At 36.2% G+C, this 13,585-nt stretch overlaps 3 protein-coding genes across 4 annotated transcripts in view; 1 reads left to right on the forward strand and 2 right to left on the reverse strand.

Annotated features, from left to right (window-relative positions):
• LOC111447034 (phytoene synthase 2, chloroplastic-like) overlaps positions 1-2,167 on the reverse strand; it is a 2,744-nt gene extending 577 nt beyond the window's left edge. Inside the window, exons 1-5 of the mRNA XM_023085998.1 lie at positions 1,822-2,167; positions 1,530-1,580; positions 957-1,129; positions 544-779; positions 13-398 (exon numbers count right to left, since the gene is read on the reverse strand). Coding sequence (XP_022941766.1) covers positions 38-398; positions 544-779; positions 957-1,129; positions 1,530-1,580; positions 1,822-2,167 — 1,167 coding nt within the window. The 3' untranslated portion in view covers positions 13-37. The remainder of the gene's footprint in view (positions 1-12; positions 399-543; positions 780-956; positions 1,130-1,529; positions 1,581-1,821) is intronic.
• A 1,980-nt stretch (positions 2,168-4,147) lies between these two features.
• LOC111447525 (protein JASON-like) lies at positions 4,148-7,536 on the forward strand. 2 transcript variants are annotated; one of them, XM_023086744.1, is made up of 7 exons: positions 4,148-4,390; positions 4,784-4,832; positions 4,915-4,994; positions 5,211-5,440; positions 5,686-6,388; positions 6,463-6,542; positions 7,144-7,536. In XM_023086744.1, exons 1-7 carry the CDS (start codon positions 4,217-4,219, stop codon positions 7,244-7,246), a joined length of 1,419 nt encoding a protein of 472 aa, XP_022942512.1. In that variant the 5' UTR covers positions 4,148-4,216; the 3' UTR covers positions 7,247-7,536. The 2 variants fall into 2 exon arrangements, with proteins under 2 accessions (XP_022942512.1, XP_022942513.1); XM_023086745.1 differs by having other exon boundaries at positions 4,149-4,390; positions 4,924-4,994.
• A 238-nt stretch (positions 7,537-7,774) lies between these two features.
• Positions 7,775-13,376, reverse strand: LOC111447524 (switch-associated protein 70-like). Its single transcript, XM_023086743.1, has 10 exons — positions 13,163-13,376; positions 12,967-13,071; positions 12,181-12,242; positions 11,980-12,063; positions 11,838-11,869; positions 11,618-11,699; positions 10,508-10,736; positions 9,379-9,606; positions 8,951-9,243; positions 7,775-8,332 (listed from the first exon to the last, which is right to left on the reverse strand). The coding sequence occupies exons 1-10, from the start codon at positions 13,184-13,186 to the stop codon at positions 8,008-8,010; spliced, it is 1,464 nt and encodes a 487-aa protein (XP_022942511.1). The 5' UTR covers positions 13,187-13,376; the 3' UTR covers positions 7,775-8,007.
• Between the last annotated feature and the right edge of the window lie 209 nt (positions 13,377-13,585).

Raw genomic sequence — 13,585 nt, forward strand, 5'->3', positions numbered from 1 at the left:
AAAAAAAAAAAAAAAAAAAAAAAAAAAAACTATGATGTTACCACATCTTTGAAATTTGAGGGGCCACCACAGCTTTTCCAAAGGCTATGGGAAGTGATAGCAATTTCTTTGCTTTGCCTACATATGCCCTTTTGGTGAAGTTGTCATAGTCATTTGCTTCAATGGAATCTAATATTTGCTTATAAAGCATTAAGGACGCCCACACTGGCCATCTACTGGCTTCATTCAGCTCTCCAATGCCCTTCTCAGCCTCATCAAAGAACATTCTTGCTCTTTTTATCTGTCCTTTCATGAAACTCCGCCACTTTTCGGTCACTTTCCCTCGGAATATGTCGTCGTCGCATAGCCCAGCTTGTGCCAACTCGTCTTGTGGGAGATACACTCTTCCCCTCCTAGCACTGTCAAAACAAAACGTGACCCAACTCCTCAAAGATACGAACAAACAAGAACATATCGCTAAGTTCGAAAACATTTCCTTGTGGCATTGTAGTTTGTAAATGTTAAAAGTAACTTTAGTTGCTAAGATTGTGGAAGAAAGCTTACTCTTCTCCAACGTCTCTTAGAATGTTAGTGAGTTGATTGGCGAGTCCGAGAGCCAATGCTGCATTGTAGACGCTCTCAACTGAAGCTTTCGACTCGGGTGCCAATCCCATGACAGGAACACTCATGAGCCCCACAGTCCCAGCAACATAATAGCAGTAAAGGTAAAGCTCGTCGAAGTTCTCGTATCTCGATTTTCGCAAGTCCAACCTCATTCCTTCGATCATGTCCTTGAAGGGCTGTCGAAACACAACGTATAATTGCAAGCCAAGAGAATTGAAACATACGTGAGCCATCTTTACTCGATGATGAGAGTAGTTAAATCATCGTTGCTCGTTTTAAATTATTGAGATCTGATTATTTGTTAACCATGACAGCCCAGAGTTCTCATATCACAAAGGAAGGAGTGAGTTTACCTGAATGTCAACAGGGTATTTTGAGACTGTATCAGAAAGAGCAGCATCATACATATCATACGCTCGACCCTCAAACAGATCGGTTAGTCGTTTCTCCCATCGCTCAAGAGCCTTAGGTGTGATGTGTGAAGCATTAGGTCCATCCACGAGCTCGTCCGTCCTTCTGCACCAAACTGCATTACAGATAGTTACACTCTTGAATGTTCAAAACTGAAGATAACATCAAAAAGAAAACACTGAACTGCTATGGCAAACGACTGATACGTCTGTGTAGCACATTAAAATTCATCTAAGACGTTAAATGTTTTCTTAAGAACGACGAAACTATGGTAGACAATGGTAAGAAAACAAACACAATTTCGAAAAACCAAAAATCAAACAGTTATCAAACGACCAATGTACAATTTTTAAAGTTCGAGAACTTATGAAAAAAAACCTGAATCATCAACAAAAACAACCAGAAAAGCATGGCTACCACCACATGGAGCAATACAGCCAACTTGTTCTATAGAAATGGACAAAGTTTGCAGTAGACAAAAAGATAAGATGCTGGAGGAAGAGGATGACTGATACCGTAAATCGCCCACACCGCTCTTCGTCGCTCCGGTGTCATAAGCTGTGTCCCTGAGAACAGCAAGAAAGAGGCTCAATCAAACAATCATTTGCAGGTTGAGAAACAGAGTTGATAAATATGAAGAGTTGAGATACAATAAAACTATGCCTCTTTTTATCACAATCTGTATCACTATCATTCCACCATTATCACTATCAGATCCATTGTTATGGCAGCCAAACAATTCATATCCCAACAGTGAAAAATGGCAAGACAAAAATGAAGCAGTAGAGCAAAGAGGGGAAAGTTTACCCAGATAAAATGTTTTGGCATACTCAGCACAGACCTCACCACAGCGAGAATATGCTTCATCCAAGAGATTCCCATCACTAATACCCTCATTTTGTATGGTTTTATCCCAATCCAAAGCTGTTTCTCCATCCCTCTTAGGCAGCTCCCTCACAAGAGCTGCTTGTTTCAGAACAACTTCATACACCCTTTCTTCAGAGGATCTTGAAGGGTTGGCTACAGCAGCAGAGGATGCCAAAACCCCACAAGAAAACAGACTCAATTTCTTACACCCATTCGACCTGCTGCTGCTGCTGCTGCTAATTCTTGGCATGGGGCTCAGCAGGGAGTTAGCATTGACACCAGACATCTTCTCTTCACAGCCACCCACAAAAACCCCCTCAAATTTTCTTCTTCTCCTCCTCTTGCAGCTTTTCTGTAAGCCTTTTATCTGAGAGATTCAAAGAGAGAGAGAGAAAGAGCAAACAGGGTAAATGGGTGACTACCAATCTTTCATCCATAATGAATGTAAAGTCGTTTATGGTGGGATTTGAAGAAGCAATTCTTCCCTTGAATAATCCCAAGGATCCCACATGGGGGGGATTCGTGGACAGAGTTAAGACCCCATATCATATTTTTGTTGTTCCCACAAAGTAATTTACTTGAGCCACTCAGATTGTGGCCTCTGCTTCGAGGTAGAATAGTAGTGAGAGGGACATCCAATTTGGAAGCTTTGATAACTCCAAACAACTTAACAAAAAGTTTAGTTGGGATGTTAACACTATCAAAACTAAGCATCTATTGTTAACTTTCATTTATTTGGAGTTTTTAAGGTTTTATAAATTTTATATTTTTGGAGTTTTTAAGGTCAACTGTTTTTCAATACCTACTGTAAATTAATAATTACAAATAACTACAAAACCTATATTTTATTTTATTTTTTTTTAATTTCCTCATTATTTTTCATTAACCACTCCTATTAAAAAATAATATATATATTAATTTTATTAAGAACACAAATTTAAATAAATAATTCGAATAATTGAGTTGAGTCCCATCAATGTTTCAATCTAACCAAATTCAATCCATAAATATTATGAACTATACTCAAGTTAACAATTCTTGAAATCGGTAAATAAAAATAGCAGGAACTTCTTCACATTTATAAATTAATTTAAAATTTACCATCCATTCAAAATAATTTTTTCGTTTAATGAAACACACTACGAGCATTATGAAATAAAAGAAATTATTTTTTATTGCTAATATTTTAATTACTCTTTATTTTAAAAAAAAAAGTGTGAAAATTGAGGTTGATAAGTCAAGAAATAATGATTTATTTAGAGCAAAAAAATAAGTGCAAAAGGGAATTTCAAATTCAATATGATTTGGATCCCAAATTCATGAACTAATACAAGCTTTTGTTTTTTCATTAAATCAACCATCAATTTTCTTCTTCTTTTTCTCTACACTAATTATGCAAATATTTATATACATCTATTTTAGATTAAATTATTTAAAAATTTGTAAATTTTCGAAAAAGTTTTTTTTTTTTAAATAACTTCAAATTTTAAAAGTATTTTTTAAAAAAAAAAACTCAAGAATAAAAAGCGAAAATTTTAAAAATGTTATGCTTTTGTATAATGCAAATGAATTTATGATTAAAAAAAATAAAATAGTTGACTAAGTACACTTAAATTTTTTAATGATCAAAATGTTTGACAAGATCCACCTCATCCTCTTTTTACTATTAAATTCATTAAACCACAAAATTACTCTTTATTTCTTTTTTTTTTCTTTACAATTTTTACAAATAAAATGAAAAAAAAAAGGAAGATAGTTCTAATGTTTCTCCTAAAATTAAACTATTTTTTTTTTAATTTTAAAAAAGATAATTTATATATTTGGAATTTCCATCCTATTTAATTGCTCATTAAATCCGAATAAATTTGAAGAAATATTAATAGGTGCACTAGGAGGTTACAAAATCGTTATAAAAATTTTAAAAAATAATGGATTTATTATGACAATAAATATTTTGTCCAAATCTAGCTAAATAGTTTATTTTATTACCAAATCAAAATTACTTTTTTCCACGTGTCATCTTGTGGAAGCGAGTATGAATAGATTCAAGTATGAAAATGTTGGGAAAAGGAAATGAGGCCAATAGCTTTCCCTCGTTTTGTAAATTCAAATTTGAAAAAAAAAAACGACTCATCAACTTTCTCCTCTACACTGATTGCATAAATCCCCAACTGGGAAACAAAAAAATTTTACAACCCCACAAGAAAATTTGAAAGAAAAGCAATACCCAAAAAGAAAGAATCGATTTTTGTGCTTTGTTGGGGCCTTTCGGTGGTTTGGGTTTAAGGGGGGGTGGGGTTTCTTCGTTTTGGCTGGTGTGACGATCATCAATGATATGTGCTCTCAGTTGAGGCGTGAATTAGGGTTTCTTTGCAGGTATTTCATTGGGTTTCTTGATCGATCGGTTTCGAGTGCAATGGGTTGCTTCTTTGATTGCTTCAAAGTCAGAGACGAACGCCATCGATCTCGAGGGCACTTTGTTTCTGATCCTTCTTGTTCCAAATACAGGGTGGGTTTTCAATCTTCGTCTTCATTCCTTTTTGAACTTTGTAATCACTTCGTTTGATTCGAATTTGGAGAAATTAAATGAAATCGGAAGTTTATTCCCCTGTTTCTTTTGAAGATTCTGTTCTGATTCTGTTTTTTCTAAACCTTTTCTTTTATGTACTTTTTCTTTGTATCGCGAGGTTCTTCCTCCTCCATTCTGATGTCGTTAGGGCTTATGTAGTTTCGATCTGCTTGTTTTCCTGAATAAAGTAGCTGATTTGGCTTTGGTTGGAAATTAATAGATTCTACTGTTCCTTTTTTTTTTATCTTTTTTAGTTTACTTTGTGTCTGAGGGAATCAGGGAAATGGATAAATGGCTTTTTGATCACTTCTCGCTTTCAATTTCATGCTGCAGGCGCCTGTGGTAGCTCGAAATCATTTATCAACTCTTTTCCTCTCTGAAGGTATATTCTAATCTGCGGATTCTTACTTCCTTGTATGTTTTCTTTTGTTTTATTTATATGTTTTTGTTTTGTTCTATGAAAGAAAATGAAGATTCTCCTAGGAGGGATTCAGGTTCCAAGTCTATTGGATCTCCAAGGTACATCAAGGAGTTGAAGGATGAGGTATGCAACCTTCAATTACACTGTATGCTGATTTTGATGACAATCGCTGGATTTCAGTATGTAATTAGTTAGGGAAATGAAAGGCATGAACTAGAGAACGAGCTTCTCTGTTCAAACAGAACTTAATGGTTCAAAACTCTTATCATTTGTTGAAGATAAAAGAGTGGAGATAATTGATATGGACATTAACCAGTTGTTATGGACATTAATTTGTAGGCCAAATTTCTTAAGGCTTGTGGAACTATAGTGGAGACCCCAACTGAAATTCGTAAAGCATCTAGCAAGCTTTTGGGTTCCCCTCATGATAACAGAGCTTTGGAGCTTTTGAAATACGAGTCACTTCCAAATGCATCCCCTGAAACACACCCAGATTTTCCTCGTACACCTGTTAAACATATGGAAGAGTGGCGAAATCAGTCAGGTTCTGCTGAACGTACACCTAGCAGGTTGTAATATATATCTGAAACAACATATTTCTAATGATTATCCATGAACGTTCAGCTATCTAAACAAGAACCGATGAACCCTGAATACTTTTGATAGGAAAAATGTGCAATTTGGTTGAATATATTGGCTTTTATGGTCAAGATAGTATGCTGTTTATCATCTGATCTTTAAATATTGTTATTACATTACTCTAACAAAACTTGGTACTACCTGTCTCACATTATGGAGCTTGTTGATATTACAGTTGTACTACCAGTGAACAGAATCCTCAAAGAATCTCTGCTTACGCCATTGAAGGCAGTGAAACTGGAAGTGTTATTACCTCTATAGCTGCTCTTAACAGTCCTGATAATGTAATGACTACATGCCAGAGTAAATCCGTACGTTTTGAATGTGATATAAACGAATCTCCCAGGCGAAGTTCATCTGGAAGTGGAAGAGAAAAAGTAAATTTGTTCAAGTCATCACCTCATCCAACACCTCTACAGCTATCAGACGAAATGCAAACACCTGGAACAGTTTTTCCAGAAAGCTTGGATCATAGAAAAGCAAGAATCAGGTCTCAGTACGTTTATTCAGTTACGAACACGGTTGAGAGTGCTGCTCAATTGAAGGCACTGAAGGAAGAAAAATCTAACCTGGAAAAAGATTCTATTCAAGAGCTTGAAATGATGACACCTATGCCAGAAAGGAATGTGAAGGGTAATACACATGAGAAGGACTTGATGGTGGAGGCAAGCTTGTCTGCTTGGTTGAAGCCTACTCGTGATGAGGAGGGTAAGAAATGTGTGGCTGCAGATGGGCCAATTCGTGGTGGAAGAAGTGCAGGGGACAGGCCAATCATTGGGTTGGTTGCTGCTCATTGGAATGAGGAGGAACCTGCTCAAATCTCACCTAAGGAATGGGATGGAAATGGAATCCCAAATTCGACCAATAAGTACAAGGAGGTAAGTTCTTTATTGTTCTTTGAAATTTTCCTTTATTTGAATGGTGAGTTGACAGATTGTTTTCTTGTTTGCAGGATCAGAAAGTGAGTTGGCATGCGACACCATTTGAGGAAAGGCTAGAGAAGGCGCTGTCAGAAGAAAGCATAGTTACAAGGTATGCCTACTCTCTGTCTTGCTGTCTTCCATGCTTTTGTTCTAGCCTCATGGTATTAATGGATTTGATACCTCAAGTAGAATGTATTAGAATAGAATTGCTTAGATGTCTTAGCAAAAAGCAAAAGAGTGAGTTCGGGGCACAAAAGTATTTTTCTTACGAGAAAGGAAAGGGGAACGAAACATTTCTTACAAGAGTGTGGAAACTTCTCCCTAGTAGATGCGTTTTAGAAAACAGGGAGGCTAATGGAGATACGTAATGAGCCAAAGCGGACAATATCTGTTAACGGTGGGCTTGAGCTATTATAAATGCTATCAGAGCTAGACGCTAGACAGTGTGCCTGCAAGGACGCTGGGCCCCCAAAGGGGGTGAATTGTGAGATCCCACATCGATTGGGAAGGGGAACGAAATATTTTTTATAAGGGTGTGAAAACCTCTCCCAAACCGTTAAGCTGACGGCAATACGTAATAGGCCAAAGTAGATGGGCTTGAAGTATGTTTCTTAAGCATGTATTTAATGACAACCAACAGTCTTGATTCTTGGAAATTTTATCAAACTGTTTCAAATCTTTTATCCTCCCTTCTGTTGATGGTTATGCAGGAAGAATTTCGAAGGAAAGCTTGTAGGTTTTGATGAAGAAGATGATACAGCACTCTCACGGCTGCAATCTTCAATCCAACCCAGTTCAGTGGTATCATACTGATAAAACTAGTACACATTCTTTTACGGCCGTGTGATCCAATCCTACTGAGTGGTACCTTCATCCTGTAATCCATAGTTTGAAAGTGCTATCATCGTATCTCATGTCAGTTGAGAGTTTTCTACAACGAAATGGAACTTGGAAGAAGTGGCTGAATGTTTCACAGTTTACCTTTTTTGTAAAAAGAAATACTTGCGTTATGCAGCAGCAGCCTTTGCAACTTCTTGTTTATGGGTTTGAGCTTGTAAACCTTGTTTGATAATTGACGATGAATTGACTCGGTGCTTATAAACTAAATTTGAAATCATATAGAAAAATTGAAGTCGGCCCTTCAAAAGCAAGGATCATATCTTTTGAATTGTTTTGATTTCTAACTAAATCTGAAATCTTATAGAAAATGTTGTGTAGAAAATTCAGATGGCATCCCAGTGAGTAATTTGGGAGGAGATTCCACAAGATTGAAGCTGACCATCAATAGAGACACTCAGAATCAATGTTCTTCGTTCTCTAGATTTACATCTACTGGCTCTCTACACAAAAGTTTAAATCATTGATCAATTGGCTCACACAACAGAACACATTCTGTTAAAACTTAAGCATCTAAACTCCAAGAAATGTACACTCACAAACATCAGACCAGTCAGTCAAATAATTGAATATTACTCCCACAGAAAATAATGCAAAAGATAGAGTTCGCATTTTTCTCAGCTAGATGTGGTGGATGCTAATCTGACATGCATTTTATGTTTTGTATTATGTTGAATTTAAGGCTGATTCGAAGAGCTCACATCTTGCTCATGCTGGCTGCTGATTGGTTGGCTAACAACAGTAATATCTAAGCTGCTTCCTTCAGTTTCTGCAGCGATTTCTCTAACATCAGCGATTCTTGATTCTGTTGTCTGAATATCACTCCATTCCCCATCTCCAATTGGGCGTAGGTTCACCTCACCAGAGGCTGGTATCGCTCTAGAGTCGCTCAAGCATGCTTTATCCACATTATCGTCCGACGAGTCAACGTGCTTCGTTAGCAGAGAACTATTGTTACCTGGGCAAGATTCCATCTTCTCCTCAAAAACTTGTATATGTTGTCTGCGAGGCAGACAAAAAATAAAATCACATTAAAGTTTACTAGCCATAAGAAGTTGCATCAAATGAATCCTTTCAAATCAAGCTAGTAAAACCTAAAGATGATACATTTTCAACAATAAAATTTAAGATACAGTATTGATCGATGTGGAGTTGAGAGAAGACAAAGCTTCATTTATAGTCTTTAAGGGTGGTCTGCTTACAACTTTGTTTTTCTTATCTACTTTAGAAAACACTCTGGAAAAGTCAGTCGAATTTCCAAAAAAAAAGTAAGTTCTTAAAATATTTTTTAAAGCAAAACAAAAGGTCAACTACAGTGTGTATATGTAGATATTTCTTTTCTTTTTTCCCTAAAAAATGCAAAAGTAAAATCATTGATTTTAAAGAGGTTCAAAATAATTTTGGATCTATTACCCAGACAAATAATGGTTAAATAATGCAACTATATAATGTGTAAAAAGGCTGATCAACAGGGTAATAGCTCCCATGAAAGAGGACGTTGTAAATTTAACAGATAGCAAAAGAGTAACACGTGCAACTTAATCAATCAACAGCTATGGAGAGGGAAAAGACACAACTGCATCCAAGTAAGAAACTCTAGAAGGGGTAAAGATGATAAACCTCTGAATTTGTGCTTGTAGCCTATTTATATATGCCATAAGCTCCTGCTTCTCCTGCAAAGCAGCTAACTCTTTCTGTTTGGCCTCCTTTATTCTTGCTTCAGCATCTGCTTCTGCAACCCTGATTTTCTCCTCCCCTCTCACAACAGCACCTTCGAGAATCACAACCTGCTCTCTAGCTTTTGCAAGCTCAGATCGCCACATAACTGCTTCCTGATTAGCAGCATCTCTTTGTTTTTTCAACTGATCTCTTTCTCTACTCATTTCAATAAATTTTACTTCATATTCTTTGAGCTGGAAATGGAAGTGGAAGTGAAAGTCATAAACATAACCTAATTTGAAAATATATCAAGGAAGCCATAATGACAGATATGGCACAGGCCCTTCTATGAATTCTAATTAAGTGTCGTATTATAAAGAAAGCAGTACCTTCAACATGGATGCATCCAGTTGCTTCTCAGAATCTTCTTTTATACGTTGAATTTCTGCACAAACAATTTTCCTTTGTTTATCCATCATATGGGCTGCAGATGCAGCAGCCTCTGCAGCTTCAGCTGTCTCAGATAATTTTTCAGCAATATCGTTAATTGTTGAATCTCGTGCACGGAGATCACGAGCCATATTCCGTAGTTCCTCGTCCTTAACTCGTAGTGTTTCCTGAATAAATATGGAGATAAACAACTTAATGAAATGCCAGAGGGCCTACAGCATACTACATTTGTTGTTCATCATGTCTCCAGGAATTCAGCCTCATACAAGGAGTAGCAGTCTTGCACAACCAACATGATCCAAAACGAGGGTTCTATGTTCAAGACCTACATAGTTTTTGTTGTGGAAATGAAAACTTTCCTATAACAAGAAAGAAGTGTAGTCTAAAGCCTAGCATCTAATTCAGATAATTATACATTGAATTGTCTGCCTGTATATATAACAAAAAAAAGGCATCTACCAAAAGCAGGCCAAGAAGAACAGCCTACGAGCCAAGGGTAGAGAAAACCCCACCAAATAACTACAAAAGAAGGGAACACCAAAAGACATGCCGTACACTATATTTAATGATATTATCACCGTAAATAATATATTCCCACTGGTTATACCTGAGTCCTACGCTAATCCAGAAAGAACGAGACCAAAATAAAAAATCCACATTTAAAAACCGCTCTTTAAAAATAGAGAAGAAACAATCAAAATAAATAAATAAATAAATGAACATAGGAAGGGGAAGATTCTAGCATATTCCAACCACTGATAAACTCAACATTTTTTAAGTTATACGGATAGAAACCTAAATTATATGAAGGTTCATCCACCTCCAGAATTTGGCATAGGACCACATATTGACCATCAAATAAATGGCAGATGGTAGAACATTAAAGTGCAACAAATCAATTTAGAATCTTTAGTCGTCGTGTCAGAAGAGCACAAGGCTGGAACAAGAAAGCGAACAACTTAAAAAAAATGAAGCATTTCACCCCATGAGCTAAACTAACGTGCAAAAGCAGAGCTCAGTATGGAGAAAATGTTAGACATGCATTTCAAATATGGTCAGATGCTTTACCTTCATAATCGCTAGATCATCCATTGCGCCATCAGTTGTTTTATTTGCGATGATTCCCAGAGTATTTCTTAAAGAAATCTGCATTGCTCTTTCAATTTCTTTGGAACTTTCCTGGGCGGTTGAATTGGCAGCAGCAACTACTGTGGCTACTGTTCCTAATTTTGCAGAGCCATTGCCACTCAAGGAATTTACAGCCTCTTTATGGGCCTTAAGGACCAACTGGGTTGCACTGATTGGAGAAGGTGAAAAAAATAATATTAAGACACTGTATCAGCCATACTATGAATCTAAGGAAAAAATAGCAAAATTATTAAATTGCTTCCTTATATAAGACGAATCATCATAGAATACAAGCCCACCATGGGGAGTCATCAAACAATGTTCAGAAAAGCCTTCAGGTTGAAATGGTGTTCTCATAAAAACTGAAAGCAGACTGTATTACAGCTGTTATTCAGTAATTTGCTCAAAAGGCTAGAGTTCTTTGGAGGAATGCTATTAAAGCTTTTTTGTGAGAGCTTTAGGTGGAAAGAGACAAAAGAATCTTCACGACACTTCTAGAAGAGTTTGTGACTTTTGGGATCTTAAGGGGTTTCTTGCTCCTTTTTTACACACTCATAGACCCTGTTTTACTTTTTCTGATGAGGGTGCAATTTTAAAAGCTCCTTGGTGGCCGGGAGATTTCTCATCTTCCTGTTTTGTATTTGATTGTAGAGGGAATGTATTGGGTTCTTATTAAAAGAAAAATATTTTAATTAAATGAAGAAAAGGAAATTGATGTTTACAAAATTCAAGAATGCAACCACTTCCAGGTTATACATCGGTTAGTTTGCAATCCTATAACTATGCATTAATAAATGATGATTGATACTTTAGTTTTCAGTTTCTTTATAGAGGATAACAGATAACTTATCTTCTTTTTCTGCAATTTTTGTTTATCCATAAAATCTCAGATACTCCAATGGAGGTTAAGAAACTATAATTTTATGTATGAACTTACAGACATGATAATATTAGGCATGAAAATGTATAGAACTAAATGTGCTTTATGTGGGTTCATAAAGATGAAGCACAAAGAATATCACAGATATGAGGCATATTTGAATGACATACTGCAAGGTAGACACCCAAGCTCTAGCTGCACCAGGAGTCTCTGCACAGAGGAAGTAATCTTGTTTCTGGGGTGTGCCGATATCTGAAGGCATAGTTAAGAAGTTTGCAACTGTAGTAAACCAGTTCAGACATAACTTTGATTTAAATTGTCAATAATAACACTTGAGTAAATATTTTCCCCAATTTGCGACAAAATAAAGTAGGAAAATAATGAGGATACAGATACAGCAACCATCATACTTTGGTAGCCCACTAGAAAAAAAAAATGAAGAGAAAAGATAAATTAGTAATTATCAAAGCCATGATGAATCAAGCAAAATACTAGATGAAATTTATAGTTGACCTTTAAGAATCAAACTTACTGGAAATTCACAGGAGAAACAGTAATATTGCTATTTGCATCAAATATAATAGTTCCTTTGATAGTTGCCTCGTTTCTCCTAATTCTATGTAGAAGTTGCAAAAGGAAGGAGAAAAAAGTATGAGTTATTTCGAATATTGTATAATACATTGAACCAAGCAGGAGAGAAAAAAAAAAGTGTAAATATTGGAAATGTGGTTACTTGTACTCCATTTTCCCTGTTGTTGGGTCCAAAATAACCCATCGCTCATTCCATTTCCTCAACTGTGAAAATCGAAATAGAGAACATCAGATTATCTAGGGTGGAGGCTCTTTGCAACTGGGATGAAGTCTAAGAATAAAAAGATGCAGAAAATAGAAGCTTGATCTTTAAATGTGAGCGTAATACTACATTAGCGCACCATAAAACAATCTGAGAATATTAGGACGTCAACGGCCATACTCATAAACAAAAATTTGCAGACAGCTAAAGCATGAAAATCGGTGTATCTCACATTTCTCGTCCTTGAAATACAAATAGCGACCCCCTATTATCTTAATGAGTTTCATGAACATTAGAGTAATTAATATAGTCTTGAAACATTGCTAAAGACAGCCTAATTTCCCCACCAAAAGACATGCTTCGTGGGAAAAATATGAAAATCCCATTAGAAATGGAAAATCAATACCAAAAGAGTTGTCAAGGTAAGTTTCCTTATCTTGACTATGACAAGCGAACTTCAGCTATTGGAGCCACCCAGGTCACATAGGAAAGGGGGGAGGAATGAATAGAAAGAAAGAAAATTTCTCTCAAATCTATAGAATACACAAAACTATCCCACTTTGCCAAACAAAATTCACAAGCAATTGCTGGGCAATTTAGACACCGAAAATTCGACGAGACAGATTCAAATGGAAGCACCAAAGCCAGCGAAATTCAACAGTAAACATCAATTCAAAACAACAAGAGAGAAATAGAGAGTTGAAATTCGTGAATTAATGATCGTACTGTTTCAGATCGCTTGAGAAGAGGACCCTGCAACAAATTCCGACCAGAACCAGAGGCCAGCTGCCGCTTGATCTTTTCCAAGCTGTTCCCGGCATCTTCCGGTCTCTGCTCCAACAAGAATCACAAATTCAAATCAAGTTGAGCCTACAAACATCCACCCCAGAAAATCATACACCGAAAAAACGAAGAAACGCACCGGAATTACGCCATTAGAGGCCATTTTGGATCAAAAAGGGGGTGGCCGAGCTACCAAAGATGGAGCAGTACCCTATCGGAGGGAATTCAACCTGCGATCCTCTGAATTCTTCGATCGAGATTTCCTCCGAACGTTTCCTCTTCTTAGGTTTGCTTCCTGCAGTTTCAGTTGGGACTGTTGGCCATTGAGAGTCAAATTTTATTCATGAAATAAAAGAATCTTTCCTTTCCTTTTTCCCTAAAAATTCTGTAATGTTTTACACAATAATTTTCCTAAGTTCCACTAATTATTTTCAATCTATAACTTTAACCGCCAATAATTAACATATCTATCTTTTTTCTCTTATTCATAGTAAATAAAAAATAGAAGCTGAAGTCTTTCAGCATTTTCACTTCTAATTTTTTTTTTTTTTTTTTTTTTTTT

Source organism: Cucurbita moschata, unplaced genomic scaffold (assembly GCF_002738365.1).
Source record: "Cucurbita moschata cultivar Rifu unplaced genomic scaffold, Cmos_1.0 Cmo_Scf00009, whole genome shotgun sequence".
Taxonomy (NCBI): domain Eukaryota; kingdom Viridiplantae; phylum Streptophyta; class Magnoliopsida; order Cucurbitales; family Cucurbitaceae; genus Cucurbita; species Cucurbita moschata.

Coding starts and splice junctions, on each gene's coding strand:
- LOC111447524 (XM_023086743.1), bottom strand. CDS start 13,186: ATGGCCTCTAATGGCGTAATTCCG. Junction 11,870..11,979: donor GTTTCTCCTGTGAATTTCCA/GTAAGTTTGATT, acceptor TTTTTTTTCTAG/TGGGCTACCAAAGTATGATG. Junction 11,700..11,837: donor GTATGATGGTTGCTGTATCT/GTATCCTCATTA, acceptor CTATGCCTTCAG/ATATCGGCACACCCCAGAAA.
- LOC111447525 (XM_023086744.1), top strand. CDS start 4,217: ATGTGCTCTCAGTTGAGGCGTGAATTAGGGTTTCTTTGCAGGTATTTC. Junction 4,391..4,783: donor CTTCTTGTTCCAAATACAGG/GTGGGTTTTCAA, acceptor TTCATGCTGCAG/GCGCCTGTGGTAGCTCGAAA. Junction 6,543..7,143: donor GAAGAAAGCATAGTTACAAG/GTATGCCTACTC, acceptor ATGGTTATGCAG/GAAGAATTTCGAAGGAAAGC.